The following is a 19,030-nucleotide window of genomic DNA, read 5'->3' on the forward strand; positions in this document are numbered from 1 at the left end:
TGCCTAAGATGTTGTGAAAGCCCTGTCGTTGTGATGGTTGTTGTATTGTACATATTGCACTACTGAGCTGCGGAGATGTCAGAGGCCTGGGCAGCCCTGTTTTTCTCTTTCTTTCTGCCTTTTTCTGTCATGTGTGAACCCCCATAGAGGCCGGCAGAATGGCCGAATTCACATTTAAAAACAGCACTTGTGCTCCTTCCAGTGGCGTCATCAAAGCCAATCCCAGTTCAATGGCTCAGTCAATTGGCCCGATGGGAGGCAGCGCATTTTCTAAAATGACCTTCTTCTGGGCGATTTGAGCACTCCAGCTCCCAGCATGAGCCGAAGTATTGAAACTAACATTGAGGAGATAATTGGGGCAAAATCTGAAAAAAAAAAACTTGCTTAGCAACGCAGCAAGCGAGAGAGACAGAGTGGGGTTAGAGGAAACAGTGAACTGAATGCAACTGAAGCAAGGGTGGCCATATATAGACCATATACGTATAGGATACAGGCTGCTATTTAAGATTATTAGATCACGATGAGGGGAATTTTATTGTATGCAGACACATAGTAGCAGGGTAGCTACTGTAAATATATATTTATATATTTATATATAAATATAAATGTTACTTGGGTCCTGCACTGACCTGTGTTATATGTGTTTGTGAGATCTATATAAACAAAGATAAGCGATAAAGGTATTTTTCTTGCAGTTTCTATCTCGTGTGCCTTATTTTTTGCACTATAGGGCGCACCGGATTATAGGGTGCACTTTCAATAAATGTCCAGTAAACATCTATTTCCATACATAAAGACACTACTAACTAGTAACTAGTAGAAACAGGGATATCGTCATGTTTTCCTTCTACATTCAGCAGGTAAAGCTATGCTAAGTAAACTAAAATGTAATTCTTAAAAAAAGCATTTTAGACTAGTCAGACAAGCAAACGAGTGCTGGATGTTCATCTACAGAGATTTCTTTCCTGAAAACTGTTTATTTGGGTGAGTAAAGTGCTTCTATTTATTAACAGTAAGCCTAGATTTCCAGATTTCCTCTAAAGCTGGAGCATTAGCAATAACGGCTAACCACTAGCAGTTAGCGGCTAATTCCACCAGACAATGCTACACTGAGGAACCCTGAGATTTCCTGTAAGCCGGGGCGATATTAGCTAACAGTCTGTCCCATGTTGCTTGTTCTAACACGGTAAACGTGCAGGCTACAGTCTGATATACTCGCCTCTAAACGGAGAAAGAGCTAGCGCTGTGGTTAGCAGCTAATGCTAATGCTGCTCCAGCAGTGCTAGCCAGAAAATGATCAACCCAAAAAGAATAGGGAAATTCACAATAAACAAAACAAGTGCTCAATGGTTTCAGTAGCTCCTTAAAAATATAACAGCATCACCCATATGAAAAAATGTATACAAAGCTCAAAATAGCATTTAATTGGTAGCACCTTAATAATGTTATAAGGCAGCTCTTTTGTTATTATGTTTTAATAATATTTGCATGAGTAAGACTCCAGATTTTTTTTCAATTGGTTGAACTGATAAAACTGTACCCTGATAGCAAAGAAGTGTGAAATGAATTGACATAATTTTTTGTTGCATCACATATTTAAAGGTTGATGATTTAAACTTTAAACTAAAGCTTGTCTTTTTAATTGACTTACTTGCACTTAAGGCAGTCAATCAAAGTCTGATGGAAACAATTGTAGGACATTATCACATATTATATAATATAAACTAAAATAAAATCAAAACCAAAAAACTATAGAATGCAAATAAATTTGAAAAGTTTTTAAATTGAAATGGAATTCTATGTAATTTCTTATTTTTAATCTGTCGCAAATTTACTAAAATACATCTATATAGTTATTTAGTTCCGTATATATACAAATGTTTGGTATACTTTTTTTTTGGTTAGCAAATTTCATCATATGTATATAGTATAGTATTATGTAAAATTATAATCAAATCTATTATTTTTTGAATTTGCGGTTAAATAAGAGGTAATCACAAATAAACAAAATGTATTGGTCTATAATGGGATTATCATTACTTCAATCCAAAAATGACAAGAAAATATACAATTTAACAAAGCTTGTCTGTAAAAAATGATCATTTTATAGGTAGGTAGTTTAGTAAGGAAGAAACTTTGTGAACTGAATGAAATAATTTTTAATAATTATTTTAATCCAGCTATTTTTAATAGTTTTTTCCAGAGGCGGCTGTACCTGCTGGAAGCCGGTAGGCGGCGCTGCCCGGGTTCGCCTCTCCTTTCTCGCTTTAACTGCGTCACCGGCGCGCATAGAGAAGAGCGCACTGCGCATGCGCATCACTGCTCACACGAACAGGCATCATGGCGGACGTGCTGGATCTTCATGAAGCGGGAGGAGAAGACTTTCCTATGGATGAGGATGGTGATGGTGCGTCTTTACTGCGGGTTTAACCCGCTGTTTAAACCGTGTGTGGTGTACTGTAGCTGTTCTGTAGCTGTGCGGGCGGGTAGTTTCTGTTATTTTGTCCGGACTGAGCGGTAAAGCTCGGTTGAGGCCTGGTCCGCCCGCCCTCGCCGCGACTAGCACGAGCTAAACCCGAACAAACAGACCCGGTTTAACCCGTTTACTCTCAGTTTAGCTTATTATCTTTATCTTATGTCGGGGTTTCCTATTAGTCTGCGTTATTTAGTTGAGGTATTTAAGAAAATATTCAGTAGTTTTCCAGTAGCTCCAGCTTTCTGTATTTTCTCTGTTAGTCTTCCAGTAACGAACACTCACACACTTAATAGAGACAAAAAGTTTGTGTAGTTCCACCTTAAATGATGCTGAATAGCCGCGCTGTTTAAGGTGGAATGGAAATATTCAGTAGTTGTCCAGTAGTTCCTCCAGCTTTCTATATTTTCTCTATTAGTGTTCCAGTAACGAACACTCACACACTTACTAGAGACAAAACGCTTGTTTAGTTCCACCTTAAATGATGCTGAATAGCCGCGCTGTTTAAGGTGGAATGGAAATAGTCAGTAGTTGTCCGGAAGCTCCAGCGTCATATTCACTCTTTTAGTGTTCCAGTAATGCCTACTTATTTTGCTTTGAGACAAAAAAAATCCTTCCACCTTAAATGCTGTTATGAAGCCAAACTATTTAAGGTGGAATGGAACATACCTAGTCGTTGTCCAGTAGCTCCAGCGTTCTTTATTTCTAAATATATTAGGAGACCAAGCTTTTCTGTTTACTCCAGTGTTTAGTTCTACCTTCAAGGGTGCTACAGCGGCTGCACTATTTAAGGTGGAATGAAGATATTCAGTACCTGTCCCGTAGCTCCAGCCTGTATTCCCGTGTTTTTTATACCGTAAATTTGTAATTTACCTACTTTGCCTAGAAAAAACAAACTTCTGTTTATTCTAGTGTTTAGTTCCACCTTAAATGGTGCTATCAGCCAAACTATTTAAGGTAGAATGGAAAATATGCAGGGGTTATTCAGTAGATCCTATATTGTTAGAGTGTATTAGTAGACGAAGCTTGCCTTTGTATTGCATTGTTTAGTTCCACTCTAATTGGTGCTGCAGCAGCTGCGCTATTTAAGGTGAAATTAAATAAATCCAGTAGCTTCTTGCTTCAGCTTCTTGTATTGTCTGAGCGTATTAGCTAGCTAGTCTAATGACTAGATTTAGCTAACCTATTGAGTTTGCTTGGGGACATAAATATTTGTCTATTTATTGCACTCTAGTTCCACATTAAATTAGCTGCACTGTTTAAGGTGGAATGAGATCAATCCGCTAGCTTCTGCTCTCAGTATTGTCTGAGTGTATTGGCGAGAGTTCCAGTAATGACTGCAGTTATTGTTAGAGTTTGCTTGGAAGCAAAGTTTTTTTTTTTTTTTTTTTTTTTTTGTTAATTGATGTTCTTCTGTATCAGCATCACTATTTAAGGTGGAATGGAAATATTCTGTAGTTGTCCATTAGCTCCAGCTTCATGTATTCTCTTTGCCTAGAGGCAAAAAACTCTACCTAAAATGGTGCTGATCAAATGCGTTATTTATAGTGGAATACATCTGTGTATTTTATTTTTTTTTGCAGAGAGCATCCACAAGCTAAAGGAGAAGGCAAAGAAGAGGAAGGGTCGTGGATTTGGATCTGGTAAGTAATATTGATTTTTGTGCAAAATAAAAAGTTTTCTCTCTTTATGGTTATAACACTAATATATTTCTTTTGACTGTACTCTGTAACTAAATATTTGTGTTTTAACACCAGAGGAAGGAGCGAGGTCCCGAGTGAGAGAAGACTATGATACAGTGGAACAAGATGGTGATGAGCCTGGCCCACAAAGATGTGAGTTATCAGATTGGATATTGGAAAGAATTGGCATGATGTTAATTGTTCTTAATACTGGTATTAGTCTTTAATACTGTTACCCCTCTCTAACCACCTAATAGGGCTGCAAACCTCAGCACCATCAAAGTGATTTTATAATGTTATAAATGTTTTCCAACATGTTTTAAGTATTAATGTTCCTCACTAAAGATATTCTTATAAATTAATCAAGCAGTTTACAACCTCATAAAATGAAATGTACATTTACACAAGTCATATTCTTTCCAGTATATTATATTATATTATGCGAAAAATGTTTGCACACTTTTCCCCCTTTTACACTAAATGTAGTGGACTCTAAACTACCTAAATGAATGAAAATGTTAAAAGAATGTGATTGAGGTGGTTTAAAGTGTGTGGAGCTTGAAGCCAGTCTGATTTACCCCATATTTCAGTAAATTGAGTGTTTTACGCAATTAAAGAAAAGCATCATTCTATTATTTTTGTTCACGCTGTATTTTCAGCTGTTGAAGGATGGATCCTGTTTGTGACTGGCGTTCATGAGGAGGCAACGGAAGAAGATATCCATGACAAATTTTCTGAATTTGGAGAAATCAAGAACCTGCATCTCAACTTGGACAGAAGAACGGGTTACCTTAAGGCAAGTCTGCAGCATTCCACCTTCAAACAATTTCTATATTTGCGTGCCACACAAATTAGGCGATATACTTCACATCAACGCAATTTTGCTATGAACATTGTCCATGTCAGATAAACACTCCCAAAAATCTGTAAAATTTTAGATTTACTGGAATTAAGAAATCCTTTACATTTCATGGAAAATCTATGTAAGAAATTGTATTTTAAGCCAGTTTGCTTCATTTCTATTGGTCATGAAAAAACAGCATTAAGAAACAATCAGCTACTTTTCACTATATTTACTTAATGTACACCTTCTGTTTAGACATACTATAATTGTTATTAAGCTATCTTTTCCTTACTTTCCCTAGAGCTAACACTAGTCATACGTTACTAAAACTGATACTAAAAAAAAAAAAAAAAAAAAGAATACAGAGAAACTACAAAACACAGTAATCTGCCTTGGTTTGGAAACCAAGTTTGGCCTCCCTAAGTGTAAAGCTGTGAATCCATGGGTTTGTCTTCTTACTAGAGGGATTTGTTGGGAATAATGTGTTCAGGCGACCACTAAGTGGCAGTATTTTATAAGAACAAACAGAGGCTTTCTTTTACTTAAGGTATTGAAGATGCATTGGGTGTATTTCCACATCTACTGTGTTTTACTGACGCACTTGAAATACTTAAATATTTGATTTTGATATTTATTTATTTATTTATTTTTATTTAAGTTATAAATGCTCAGCTGCATGAAAAATGGACAATACCCAAGTAAAAATAAAGTTTGATTGAGTGACACTAAACCTAAGAGAGTTATATCCACCCAAGGACTTGGTGTAGAATAAGAAATCAAACCTCTGGGGAAGGCAGTAGGAACCCACTACACTACCTCAGGGAGCCACATTTCTCTTCCAGCTTGTTGTAGATTTTGCCTCAAAGTATTAAAATAATATTGTATAATGTTAATTTAAATAATTTCAAAACATTATGTAAGCTGTTAATATATACAGCATGGGTCATTCATCCTCCTTATAACAAAAAGATCCACCCTGAATTAGTTTTTCTAATGCCATTTAAACAAATTTACATAAATCCTCCCACACAACAGCCTCCCCCATTCACTATGTTCTAAAGATATAAGAAGTGCTATTTGTATGAAGCACAGTACAGGCCATTCAAATAGAGGGCATTTGCATATCAGCAGCCTGTTTATCAGGTAATATAAAACCAAATTACACTTATATTGTAAGTGGACCTCGGGGAGAAAATAAGATCAATTAAAGTATGGTCATATTACTCAGAGCTTCATTTTGTACTGGTGTTTTCCTCACAGGGCTACGCACTGGTGGAATATGAAACGTACAAGGAGGCACAGGCTGCCATGGAGGGTCTGAACGGTCAAGATCTTATGGGTCAGCCAATCAGTGTTGATTGGTGCTTTGTTCGGGGACCACCAAAGGGCAAGAGGAGGTGAGTATCATAATACATTAGACTTTTATAACTTTTTTTTTTTTGTTTTGTTTGTTTTTCATTTACTGATTCAAGACCACAACCACAATCAAAATTGCTTCGTTTTTTGAACCATTGCATATTGTGTGTATATATACATTGTATACTCTAATTGATCAGGTTAGAAATACTTATCTATATGTATGCTTGGCATTATTTGTATTTTATAGATTTGAATTATTGGCTCTCATTTCTCTTGTTAAAGGATGATCTTAACCAAATATACAAACATGAGTAACAATAAATGAAAGCTAGTAGAGATGTAATGGTACACTGAATTCAGTTTGGGTTGGCTCTGAGTGGTCCGGTGGACTAAGGCGCTTCCACTATGATTGGAGGAATGCTGATTCGAATCCCGGCAGTGCAGTTTGCCATCAGCTGCTGGAGCCCTGAGAAAGCACAATTGGTCTTGCTCTCTCTGGGTGGGTAGATGGTGCTCTCTCCACTTTCACTCCAAAGGGTGATGTTGATCAGCACAAGGCATCTGTGAGCTTATGTATCAGAACAGAGTCACTGCACTTTCCTCTGAGTGCACTGTGATGATACTCGACAATGCTGCATCAGCTATGATTTCTTGAGATGACATTTAATGAAAGAAGGTTAGAAAGTCGCAATGTATAATAATAATAATAATAATAAGAGCAGTAAATAAAGTAAAGATGACGAAAATGTCGTTCACTCTGTGTAGATAACTAACTGCTATTATTTTGGCAATGCTCATATTTCCTACAATACCATGCTTTGGTATCTGCTGTTTATGGGATACACAAATGTATTATCACATTGCTTCGTGTCCAATAAGAACAAGGTCCTCTTTGTAATTGTCAGGGATTTACTGCACTGTTAGCAGTGTTTAGTATTTTGCACAGAATATGATGGTATGACTTCCTTGGTTTCATATGTCTTATGTATAAAATTATTAAAATTTTGGCTTTGTGCGATCAGTGAGAGGTCCCATTACTTTATTGAGAAAAATGGATCAAACAGCAGGTATGACGGGCACTCAGGGTACAGCAGAAAGAGTTAGTGTGTTATTCTTTAAATCTTCAGTGTGAATAATCAAATGTGTGTTTCTCTTCTTTTCTCAAAGGGGTGGAAGGAGGCGTAGCAGAAGTCCAGACAGAAGGCGACGCTGATTTCCTCTACTCTGCTTTTTACAGAGCCTTGTATTCCACACACAGTGTGACAGCATGTGTTTCTCTAATGGGCTGTTTTTAGATTTTGGTGTTTTTGTTATTTTCTGTTTTCCGTATTGCCACCAGCTGCAGTGTGTAGCCTTCTTTGTAACGAAGACCGAACGAACTCTGCAGCAGCATTTGTAATATTAAAGTTACGTTGTCTGTATAGTATTGGTTTTACTTTTAATTTTTTGTACAAAATTAAAGAAACTGGTCCTTTAAAACCTGTGTAGGTTTCCAATGTCTCATAGCACCTATAGTAATACACAGTCATTAATTTTAAATGGTGCTCATGTGTACACTTTCAATAAATTTTTGTTTGGGGCTATGTCTGTTTCTCTGGTAAATTTGTTCAGCTTTTAAGAAACACAAACTTTTCTTTTACAGAGTTACAATGTGGTTGTTCTGACACATTCAGTTTTTAAAAATTGGAAATGTGTAAAATTAGCAGAATAACTAACTAAAGTTTCGTGATGTTTAGTAAATAATGGTTCACTTGATTGCAATGAAGCAGTTGCATTAAATCATTTATAATATGGTGGAGGCAGACAGTGTTTTCATAAGAGTATTTGATTGCATGTACGTATTTGAAGGATGACCTTATCCCCAGGGCACCAATAGACATGGTGCCAATGGCTATATATAGATATAGATAGATATAGATATAGCTATAGAGATATAGATATTATTATTATTTTTTTTCCCCAAAGAGTCGTATTTTGTTGCCAGTACTTCTGTACAGGGACTAGACAAACTGCATGTGCAAATTTCTATCAGTAATGAGTGCAACTTACTGTAGCTGAATACATTCTGTAGACAGAAATTCCATAAATGTGTTCAGTGGCACTTTAAATCAATTCTTTAGTGGAACATTAGCAGAAAACATCTCTGATATAGTGAAGAATTTGTAGTGGATTAAAGGGTAACTAAACCCCCTGATTTTAGCTGACTTCACCCTAAGCTAAAATTGGTTAAGGCTTAAAAAATGAGAGGGGCACTGGGTGAAGTATGGGTTTAGAGGTGGGGCAGGAGGGAGAGCTGATTGGTGGAGCCTCTGATAGCGGTGAGACGCAGATGGTTGGACATCAGCAGGGGTTTGGTATTACTGATTAGCTGATCTGCATATTGTGATGTGTCTGCGTACCAAAGTACGCGGACACGTCATCCTCGCCTATAAGCACAGTTGAACCTGCCCCAATAAGCCAGCTTTAAATTCATGTTTATAATGGACATTTTATTCCTATTTGTCTAGGTCCAACTGTCAGTTTGCACGTGTAAAATCATTCTAAATTTCACCTCTAGCTGAGTAGTCTGAATCACAGGGCATGTTCTTGCTTCTCCTGTGTTATTGAAGATGCATCAGACGTTCAATAGGTACAGCCAGATAATCCACCATTTATTTCACACCATGCTGCTGTTCAATTTGTAGAATGACAGTACAGTGTTTGTTAGCTAGTCTGCACTACTAAGCTTGTTAGTCTAAACTTAGTGTATCTTGTATTGAAAATCTATATTTTATATCGATAATTTGGAAGAATTTTTACTTTGCAAAATAGAAAAAATAGAATTTTGGTCTACAGCCCCCTTGCAGGACCACTGTGGCCCACAGGTTGAAAAACACTGTTGTAGCGTATGCTTGGGAGAAATGTCTACCACGGTAAAGTTATTCACCGTTTGGTTATGAAAGCTACTACATTTTATACATTTTAAAATATATAAAATTTAATAATTCGTAGAATTGGCAGTGTATCATAAATATAAAGCGTGTGTGTGTTTGTTGCCACCTAGCTGTATCATACACACTTGTTTTTATTATTCTGTGTGATTCGGTTTGAAAGCTATTACATTTTACAATGTATATAATTTAATAATTAGTAGAATTGGCAATGTATCCAAATTTCAAAGAGTGTGTGTGTTTCCTGACACCTAGCTGTATCATACACACTTATTTTTAGTGTTCTGTGTAATTCGGTTTAAATTCTATTGATTTTTTAAATATATAAAATGTAATATTCACTAGAATTGGCACTGTATCCAAAATATAAATGGTGTGCGTGTCTGCTTCCACCTAGCTGTGACATACACAGTTGCTGAAATGCTATTGAATTTGTGAATATATAAAATATAATAAAAAATTAGAGCATTTTGCATAATATTAATGGGTGTGCAATTTTCCTCATGACTCAAAGTATACATCTCCGTTATTCTGATGTGTATGAACCCTAAGGATATGGAGCTATTGGTGTGTTTTTTTCTTAAAGCCATCTATTCTTATGTGGGAACATTAATAGGCATTTTTATGCACTGAAGTGATTTGGAGGTAAATAAATGAGTGTGTACAGATGTAGAGGTGGTCTAGAAGTACATGCATTTTATTCTGACAGGAAAAGTGCGCTTAGTTTTTCGGTATTAACGCTAAAAGGGCGTTGCGCAAATTTCACCCAAACAGTAAAAGGAAGGGTGTGCGTCACTCTCTGTGGTCGTACTGTCCTGACTATGTAAGTATCTGCTGGCTACCATCCTCCGTTCAGAAGTTATTAGAGCCGAAAAGTCGAATATCAAAAATGAAACTAACTTTACCGTGGTGAAATGTCTGAGGTTTAAATAAAACAGGCTTCTTCAAAATCCTCTCTAATCATGTTCTAATCATCTGCAACTAATGCACTGTACCTGAGTCTAATTTTACACAGTCCTGTAGTAATAAGTAGGTGCTTTTTTATAAAAGGCGTATTTAAAGGGGACATGAAACATTTCAGTTTGTACAAGTTTTCTAAGGTATTAAATATAATGGAATTTATTTGGGGGGGATTTTTTAATATAAAATGTTTACACACTAAATTATAATATATTTATGTTTGTTATGTTTGAGCTAGGGCGCCGCCATGTTGCCCGTGCAGCACTGGTGACGTCACGAGGTTGGTTGGTTTAAGATCCCAGGCATATAGCTACAGGAAAAGAGCGTATTGTTTGTGGAGATTATGGATGAAGATGAAGCTGAACTAGGCTAACATGGAGCATTTGCTCAGAGATCTTTCCTGTATAAACCTGAGCAGAACTTTTCAGATGCTTTTCTGAGAGCGAGACGTTTTGGGAGTGTTTATTCTCTCTCTACGTGGAGCCGTGCAGAACCCTGCAGCGCGTCCACAGCAGGTAACGTACTACCATCCAGTTAACCAGCTATTTTATATACATTTAGCTATTTAACATGCAAAGTCCAGAGTTCATTAAGACTGAATGAAACGAACATGATTTAAGTGGATATTGAAACATCCAGGCGCTGTTTGGTTGCTAAACCGTTCAGTTTAGAAGTTAGAATGCTTACTGGGTACTTAGCTTCATCTAGTTAGTGTTAGCTAGTTAGCTAGCGTTGGCTAGCTAGAATAAGATAGCTAGCTAAGTAGCTAACGCTAGCTATGTTCTCTTTAAATTGTCAGTTTATCTAGACTTTCGGTAACGGTACCTCTCGCTGCTCTGCTGGGTGAGCGCGTTGTTTGGCTCGTTCCGTTCGGCTCACAGCTGCTGCTCTCAAAGTAACGTTACCATCAGTCGGACGGTCTGTACATTCCAGCTGATCAGAGGAAAAATAAAAAACGGAGGAAAAAAGCCTCGGACTTCAGCTTATTTATCCGGCGCTAATGCTCCTGATTCAAACCCCTCTCCTTCACATAGTCCTGGTCTAGAAAGTGCTCGCCACTAACCCCTAGCGTTGCAGCTAACTGGAGGATTCTCACGCTTCAGCGCTGCGAGCCCCGCTGAAGGTATGAAAGTGAAAGTGAATATTTCTCATTCCTCACCCTATTAAAATTCACTACTCCCAGTATTACTACACACAGGGGCAATACAAAAGTGCCACCCCGCTCTGCATTGAGTTTTGGTTTGGATTTTATTATTTATTGAGGAGCTAAATTTTTATTCTCATAGATTATAGTAGTGAGGCGTTCGGGAACCAACCTCGTGACGTCACTTTCAGCGCTGGGACAAGATGGCGCTGCCCTTACTTAAAAAAATTACATTTAGATTGCTTATTATTTTAATTCCGCTTCACTGACAACTGTTAAACTTATAAAATTTCTTAGAGTGAAAATACATATTGTGAATTAAACGAAATACTTGAAGTGTTTCATGTCCCCTTTAAAGGGGTCGAGTACATTCCAAGTATGGTAAAAATGTAATTAATCAGTTAAACTGTTTAATCTATTTAAACCATAGTTTCAACACAACAGTTGAATTCAGTTTATTAACAGAATTAACAGTTTAGTTATTTCACCCCTAATTAATATACCGTCAATTTATCTTTTTACACTATTGATTTATTAATTTTCACTATAATGAGAAGTTTGACATTTTTGGCATCAGAGGCAACAAAGATGACCAGACAAAAAAAAACTAATGTTTAAATTACTGAAACATTCCTACATAGATCCTTGTTAAATTCAATGTTAATTATAATTTTAAATATTAGAAAATGTTAACCCAGTAGATTAATACTAAAGTCACCCAAACTGAAGGAAAACTTAATGGAAAATGGAAATATTTCAGAAAAGTGTTAAACAAACCAGAATATGTTTTATATTATAGATTCTTTAAAGTAGCCCCTCTTGCTTAGATAGAGACATCTTTGCACCTCTTGGCTGGATTTTCTCAGTCAGCTTTATGAGGTGGAATACAGGATTTCAGTTAACAGCTGTGCTGAACTCGCCAAGAGTTAATTATTGAATTTCTCCTCTTCTTAATGTGTTTGAGAGCATCAGATGTAAAGTTGTGAAGAGGTAGAGTTACAGGTATACAGTGAATAGCTCTATTTGAGGAATGTTCCAATCCGTATTATGGCAAGAACTACTCAACTAAGTAAAGAAAAAATACTTAAAGAAATGAAGGTCAGTCATTCTAAAACATTTCAAGAATTTCACTGTCACAAAGACCAACAGAAACATTATGATAGAACTGGCTCTCATCAGGACCACTCCAGGAAAGGAAGAGCAAGAGTTACCTTAGTGGCATAGGATAAGTTAATCAGAGTTAGCAGTCCCAGATTAAAGCCTGCTTAATCAAGTTTACAACATGATTCAATATTTATTCCTTCATATTTTGGAGGACTAGTATTAATTTAAAATATAGGGGGAAAAATAAAATAATAAAACATTGAATGAAAAGGTGTGAACAAAAACCTTTGATTGGTATTGTGTACATAAAGCTTTATTAATAGTTAAAAAATATATAATTTTAATATGATTATTGTTATTTTAAACTTATTTATCAAATAAATGTTTTTTTTTATAAAAAGTACTGGAAATGAGAATGCTGTCATTGTGGAATTTCTTGTGTGACTCTTTCTGTTTTTAGACTCTGAGTAATGATGACGGCGCGCGGTTTAACGAAGTGATAAAATGATGACACCCATCAGCAGCATCGCCCACATTTTTCCAGCATCATCGCGATGATGTCATGACGGAGTTGGTCCCTGAAAAAAACCCTCTCATTTACCGTCAGTCACGAAGCAGCGGCTCATTCATTGGCTGTGGGGACTATGGCCCGCCCACCTAAAATACGGAGAACCAATCACCGTGGAGAACAGCTCGCTCTGGTCCGCTCTGGCTCGCTCCGGCTCTTTGAGTCATAGCGCTCGGCGAATCTGCACGGCGATTGGCTGGCCGGGATGCCAGTCGAGCGCGACGGCGTGTTCAGATTGGCTGATGTTTTTTCTGAGCTCGGGTGGGCGGGGTTTACTGCGCCTCGGTTGACATTGTTGTTGTTGTGGGAGTAAGAATGTAACTACTTTATGTTTAAGTCCGTTTAGGCGCTGGAAACAAGTGCAACTTTTGGATTAAAGCGGCGCGGAGGGAGCAGGAGAGCCGGCGGCGGTGCTCTGCTGGGCGGGGAGGGCTGGGATGGGCCGGTGAGGGAGAAACTGGAGCTCCGAGGCCGCTGAAGCTCGAGCTGAAGGTAGGCAGACAACGGCCACTACTCCGCTAACGGTCGGCTAGCCAGCGCTAGCCCTGATACAGACAGGCTAACACAAACGGGCTGTTACGAAACCTGCCGGGCAGCTGCCGGAGCCCCGAGCTGTTTATAAAGTTACTAAACATCATATTAAACTCTTTAAAAGCGAGTTAAAGGAGATATTAACTAAAACTAGAAAGTCATTCCACAGCTAGACAGTTCAGCTAGCCCACACTATAACTTCTCCTCCTTCATTTACAGCAGCCTGGCTGCTCCAGTAACGTTATAGCTAACTAGCTAACCTAGGTTAACTAGCTTTAAATAACTAGCGTTAGCTAACTAGCTTCACTTAACTAACTACAAGCGGATGGTGTTAACAACTTAGCTTTCTAACTAGCAAATATGTTTAAAAGCCAACTTTAAACGATGATTATCTGCGTGATGTGTGCTTTCCAGTGCTTAAATAAATGCTTAAACAAGTGTTTAACAATTTTAGGAGCCCAAAAGTGTAACCTTACTAGCTAGATAAGGTTAATTAGATTGCTGACTATATAGTTAACTTACTAAAGGAAATCTATTTGTTTTAAATGATCACATGTAAGTGTAAGAACCTATGGGGTGAAATGGGACCAAACCCAAGTGCCGTAGAAAAGTGTAGAATGAGAGCAAACCTAGCTTACATAGGTTAGGCTAGTTAAATTGCTAGTTACTATAGAAAACCTCATTGTGTTGAAAAAGCTTCCACCACTTCCCACATATAAGTTAGCCAACTAGCTAGTTGTTAGAACCAGTAGGATGAAACTCATGTCCTTCAGTTAAAGAAACCCATCGGCTCTTCTGGATAGGACCATAATGACTAAGGCCAGCCTAATATACATACAGCCAGTTATTAGGGCCGTTGGGACCAAACCCAATTGCTGTTTAACAATTTATAAGTGTAAGAACCCTACTTTCCACATATGGCCAGCTAGCTCTGAGCCTGGAAGTGTAGAATGAAATTTGTTCACTCAGCAAACCTAGCTTACCTAGGCTAGGTTAGTTAGATTGTTAGTTACTATATAACACTTCATTTTTGTTTTAGATAATCACACATAATGTGTAAGAACCTAGGGGTTGACGTTATCCATCACTTCCCACATATAGCTTGCTAGCTAGATAGCTAGTTGTTGGGAGTGTAAACTGGAGACCAATGGGATCAAACCCATGTCCTTCAGTTAAAAGAGCCTGTCTGATCTGGATGAAAGCATCATAATTAAGGCCGTGATGTTTTCTAATGGTTTATGATTTTTATGTACTTTATTACTTTTATCCAACTCATTTTAGAAGCCCAGGTGTGGTTCACTCAGCAAACCTATTTAGAATGCTAGTTGACATAACTTAGAGCTTCATTAATTTAGATAATCATATACATTGCTAACATACTGTTTATTATAAGGGTTAAAATGGTCCCTCACCACAAACATATAGCGAGCTAGTTGTTGGGAGTGTAAACTGGAGACCAATGGGACCAAACCTATGTTTTGATGTTAAAGCAGCCCATCTGCTCTCCTGGATAGGATCACTGATTACTAAGGCCATGATGGTCTGGCCAAACTAATAGATATTTCTTTAGATTCTCTTATGGTTTATGATTAACAGTGCTTTAATAATGGCTGTTTAACTATTTTAGGAGTGTAGAATGAGAGTTGTTCACTCAATTGTTCACTTAGTTGTTGGTAGTGTAAACTTGGAACTAAGAACTTGGTCCCCAGTTTACACTTCCAGCAACTAGCTTGCTAGCTAGCTACTGTATATGTGGGTAGTGATTAATCATTTAAACCCCTATAATAAACTGTATGTTAGCTGCTTGTATGATTATTTGAAACAATAAGGCTCTAGGTTATGGTTTGCTGAGTAAGCATCCTCGTTCTGCACATCTGGGCTCCTAAAATGAGTTGGATAAAAGTTAACTAGGTTTGCTAAGTAAACAGCTCTCCTCATGCATAAACCACAAGAAAACCTAAATACATGTCTATTAAGTTGGCCAGCCCATTATGGCTTAGTCATCATGGTCCCATCCTTGTGACCAAACCCATGTCCTCCAGTTAAAGTAGCCCATCAGCTCTCCTGGATGGGCCCATGATGACTAAGGCCATTATGTTCTCCTATAACACACTGTTTGTTATAGGGGTAGTTGTTAGGTGTGTAAACTGTTAAAGCTAGCGAACTTTGTGCCCTGCTTTTCTGTCACTGGACGAAACCCAAGTCCCCCAGGAGCTCATCAGCTCTCCTGGACGGGACCATGATTAATAAGGCTACGAGGAAGGAGTAGGATCTTCTTTCATTTGTCTCATACTTTCAGATAATGTTATGTAAGAGATATCCAGGCAAATGTACATTTCTATGGCAGAGTTGTTGACTCAGCAAATCCATAACAACTGTTATGGACTGTCATTATTGCATATAATACATTTTTGTGGGGTGTGAAATGATCCATCAAAACCTACTATCCCATTTCCTCCAGTTAAAGCACACCATCAGTTCGCTTTCATGGGACCATAATAATCACTATGAGGAGACTATGAGGAGAAAGATCTCCAACTGTGATTTGATTTGGTGATTTGAGGTGATTTACTTGGGATGAGCTGGAGCTTCACAGCATGAAGGAAAAGCAGTAACTGTTGTTCAGCACCTCCAGAAACTCATTTAAGTCACTGAGAAAACTATTCCAGCTGACTCTACCTCATGAAGACACTGAGATTAAAATACTATGAGTGGACATATCAAAGCTCATCAATGCTAAATGTGAAACTTAGAACATCATATTCTGGTTTGTTTAACACTTTTTGATTACAAAATAATTCTGCATGTGTTCCTCTGTAGCATTAATATAGTCTTTATTATTCCATTTACAGTGTAAAAAAAAAAGCATAAAAAGAAAGAAAATGCGTTGAATGAGAAGTGATATGTCCAAACTTTCGACTGGTATAGTGGTGTTAGGATTGCAAACTAAAGCATGAATGGGATCCTAACTCAGGCCTTGATGAGAAATATCTCCATTATATAAACACCTGTGAAACAGTTCAAATCTGATTAAGACTCTCTTCACCTTTAATTGAAGTGTAAAACAATGAAAAGTGTGCCCCAAGCTGTCAGATACTGTTATGTAACACCTAACCTAATAGACATGGAGTCTTTTCTAGACTCAGTTGAAATAATTTACTCAAGTCATCCCACAACGCTTCATCTCATCATAGCAGGCTAAAAGTCTTTGCGTTGTTGTTGGCTTGGTTTAAAGAGACAGTGTTGTGTATTTTCCCTCCTAACTAATTATAACCCACTCCTATCCGCTAGAGCTTGGTGTAGAGGAGAGTTGGATGTCAGGGGTTGTCAGTGAAAGTGGATTGTAAAGCTAAAGCTAACCTGGCAGAGTGGATTAAACCACCACAGAGGCTTCTGAGGAAACACTACTGCTCCAGGATTCTCTAAACGCACTGTATCTGTTGAGGTTCTGTCCTGACACATACTGACTGTATCTGATGGTTTCTCACTGTATCTTACTGTATCTCTTATACTGGAATTTCCAACTTTGATTCAGTACTTTCAAAACAAAATTTCTCGGTAACACAAGAAGGAGGGTTAGTGGGTGGATGAGAATGGTAATTTCCAGTTGGATTTTTAAAAAATACAGATGCTTTAAATAGTAAGAAGTAGATTGTGCACAAGCAAATGGGCTTTTTAAAAAACAGACCAAATTAAAGTTTATATCTGTCTTTTTTAACTTTTATTCAACATATATGTTGAGTCATTTTTGGAAACACATACATTTAGAGAGCATTTAGACATGGAGTTCCTAATATAAGCATTATAACATAACTTTAGTAATAAATAGGAGATATTTTTAAAGCCTGTTCTTGTAACAAAGTAGATAAAACACAATCGTAATGACTAGAAATGAAAATGAACTCAAAACTGTTCTTTTTGTCCTTTTGTCCAGTCAGGTTGTAAGTAGTAGTAAAGCTGTAAAGCCGAGTATATCAGACTGTAGCCTGCTGCTAATGCTGGCTAGCGCTGCTGGAGCAGCATTAGCATTAGCATTAGCCACACACTTTGTTAAGCGCTAGCTGTTTCGCCGCTCAGAGGTAAGTATTATTGGCCTGTAGCCTGCGTGCTTAGCGTGTTAAAACAAGCTTACTGTAAACAAACGGAAGTGCTTCACTCAAATAAACAGTTTTCAAGAGAGAAATCTGTGTAGATTAACATTCAGCACTTGTTTGACTTTCAAAGAACATGTTTTTTTTTAAAGATTACAGTTTTGTTTACTCAATTAGGTTATTTTTACAGGTCTCACCGCCCAGCGGCAAGATCAGCTGAATTAGAAGGGAAAGATGGTGACACCCCTGTTCCTTAATAGTGTCGTATAATGCACCTTATAATCCAGTGTGCCTTGTAAATGAAAATAAACCAGAAAGCATCAGGAAAATGCACTTAACTGTGGAAGTTCTTAACCCTACTGTCACCATATTTGACATAGAAAAACGCCATGTAACGTTAGTTTTGTTAGGTCAAGTCCTTCTCATAATAAGCACAGTTCAATAAAAGGACAAAGTCTTGTTTTCCACTATTATCTTCTTAATATCGTCTGTCTATCTAAAATGGAATGATTTCTGCCTACTTATAAATCATTTTTTGATTTTTATCTCTCTCTATTCAATCTTTATACAATTTAATAGCATCTTCCCTCCCTGTAGCATCAACAAAAGGCACTAAACAGCACTCAAATCTCTCAAATCTCGCCTGACACCATGTTTAGCTCAGAAATGCAGCACATTCCGGAAGGAAAATGTGTTATGATTTCTGTTTCCCGCTGATTATCAAATGGCCAGCTTCTTTCTTTCTTTCTGTGCTTTAATATTTATCCAGTGCTGTTTGTGAGAGCGGCTCTGAGCTGGAGGAACGGGAAGAGTGCGTGATACTCCCATTACCGCGTTTGCTGCAAAGCGAAGGCTTGGGCCACTTGCCTGCCACGGCCAGCATCCTCACAATGAGTGCATAGGGTTACACTAGGCCCTGAATTATTCAGCTCTTTATTTACAAGCTCTTTTGTCAGCTTGTTGTCCAGAGTAGGCAGCCAACCCCAAACATGAAAGTAGGGCAGGCAAACAAAGTCTGTAGTTTTTGGGCCTGTAGGCCTCGTTTTGCTTCCTTTTGCAGGCAGAGGGAAAGCACATTATTGATAATGATAGCGAGGCTCCTGTAGCTTTGCTCTGGTTTATACACACACTGAGAGTTAAAGGATTGCTCAGGAACAGCTCTGTTTGGCTGGTAGAGTTTTGAGCAGTTTGGTATTGAATACACATCTATAGAAAATAAAACTTCTTTACAGTATCTTCCTGACGTAAAGCAAATTCAAGTAATTGAGCTCCTGAGCTTGTCTGTAGTTCTACACTGCCAGGAGAAGTGTGGTGATGCTGCTGGATTGTGTTTTTTAAATAAAA

General features: G+C 37.7%; 2 protein-coding genes across 4 annotated transcripts in view; both read left to right on the forward strand.

Annotated features, from left to right (window-relative positions):
* Positions 1–2,286: 2,286 nt before the first annotated feature.
* Positions 2,287–7,941, forward strand: rbm8a (RNA binding motif protein 8A). Its single transcript, XM_007242149.4, has 6 exons — positions 2,287–2,407; positions 4,057–4,116; positions 4,231–4,308; positions 4,815–4,951; positions 6,260–6,396; positions 7,526–7,941. Exons 1-6 carry the CDS (start codon positions 2,341–2,343, stop codon positions 7,569–7,571), a joined length of 525 nt encoding a protein of 174 aa, XP_007242211.3. The 5' UTR covers positions 2,287–2,340; the 3' UTR covers positions 7,572–7,941.
* A 5,391-nt stretch (positions 7,942–13,332) lies between these two features.
* The window catches only part of otud7b (OTU deubiquitinase 7B), an 82,695-nt gene continuing 76,997 nt past the window's right edge, over positions 13,333–19,030 (forward strand). For 2 of the 3 annotated variants that reach the window (XM_049464835.1, XM_022668750.2), the window contains exon 1: positions 13,333–13,556. The gene's annotated coding sequence lies outside the window, so the exon portion shown is untranslated. The remainder of the gene's footprint in view (positions 13,557–19,030) is intronic. The other variant, XM_022668749.2, reaches the window with a different exon arrangement.

This window comes from Astyanax mexicanus, chromosome 1, assembly GCF_023375975.1.
Source record: "Astyanax mexicanus isolate ESR-SI-001 chromosome 1, AstMex3_surface, whole genome shotgun sequence".
Taxonomy (NCBI): domain Eukaryota; kingdom Metazoa; phylum Chordata; class Actinopteri; order Characiformes; family Acestrorhamphidae; genus Astyanax; species Astyanax mexicanus.

Bases quoted from the DNA above. Each gene is read 5' to 3' on its own strand.
- rbm8a (XM_007242149.4), top strand. From the start codon at position 2,341: ATGGCGGACGTGCTGGATCTTCATGAAGCGGGAGGAGAAGACTTTCCT. The intron at 4,117-4,230 runs GTAAGTAATATT...TTTTAACACCAG, and splicing joins GGGTCGTGGATTTGGATCTG to AGGAAGGAGCGAGGTCCCGA. The intron at 4,952-6,259 runs GCAAGTCTGCAG...TTTTCCTCACAG, and splicing joins GAAGAACGGGTTACCTTAAG to GGCTACGCACTGGTGGAATA.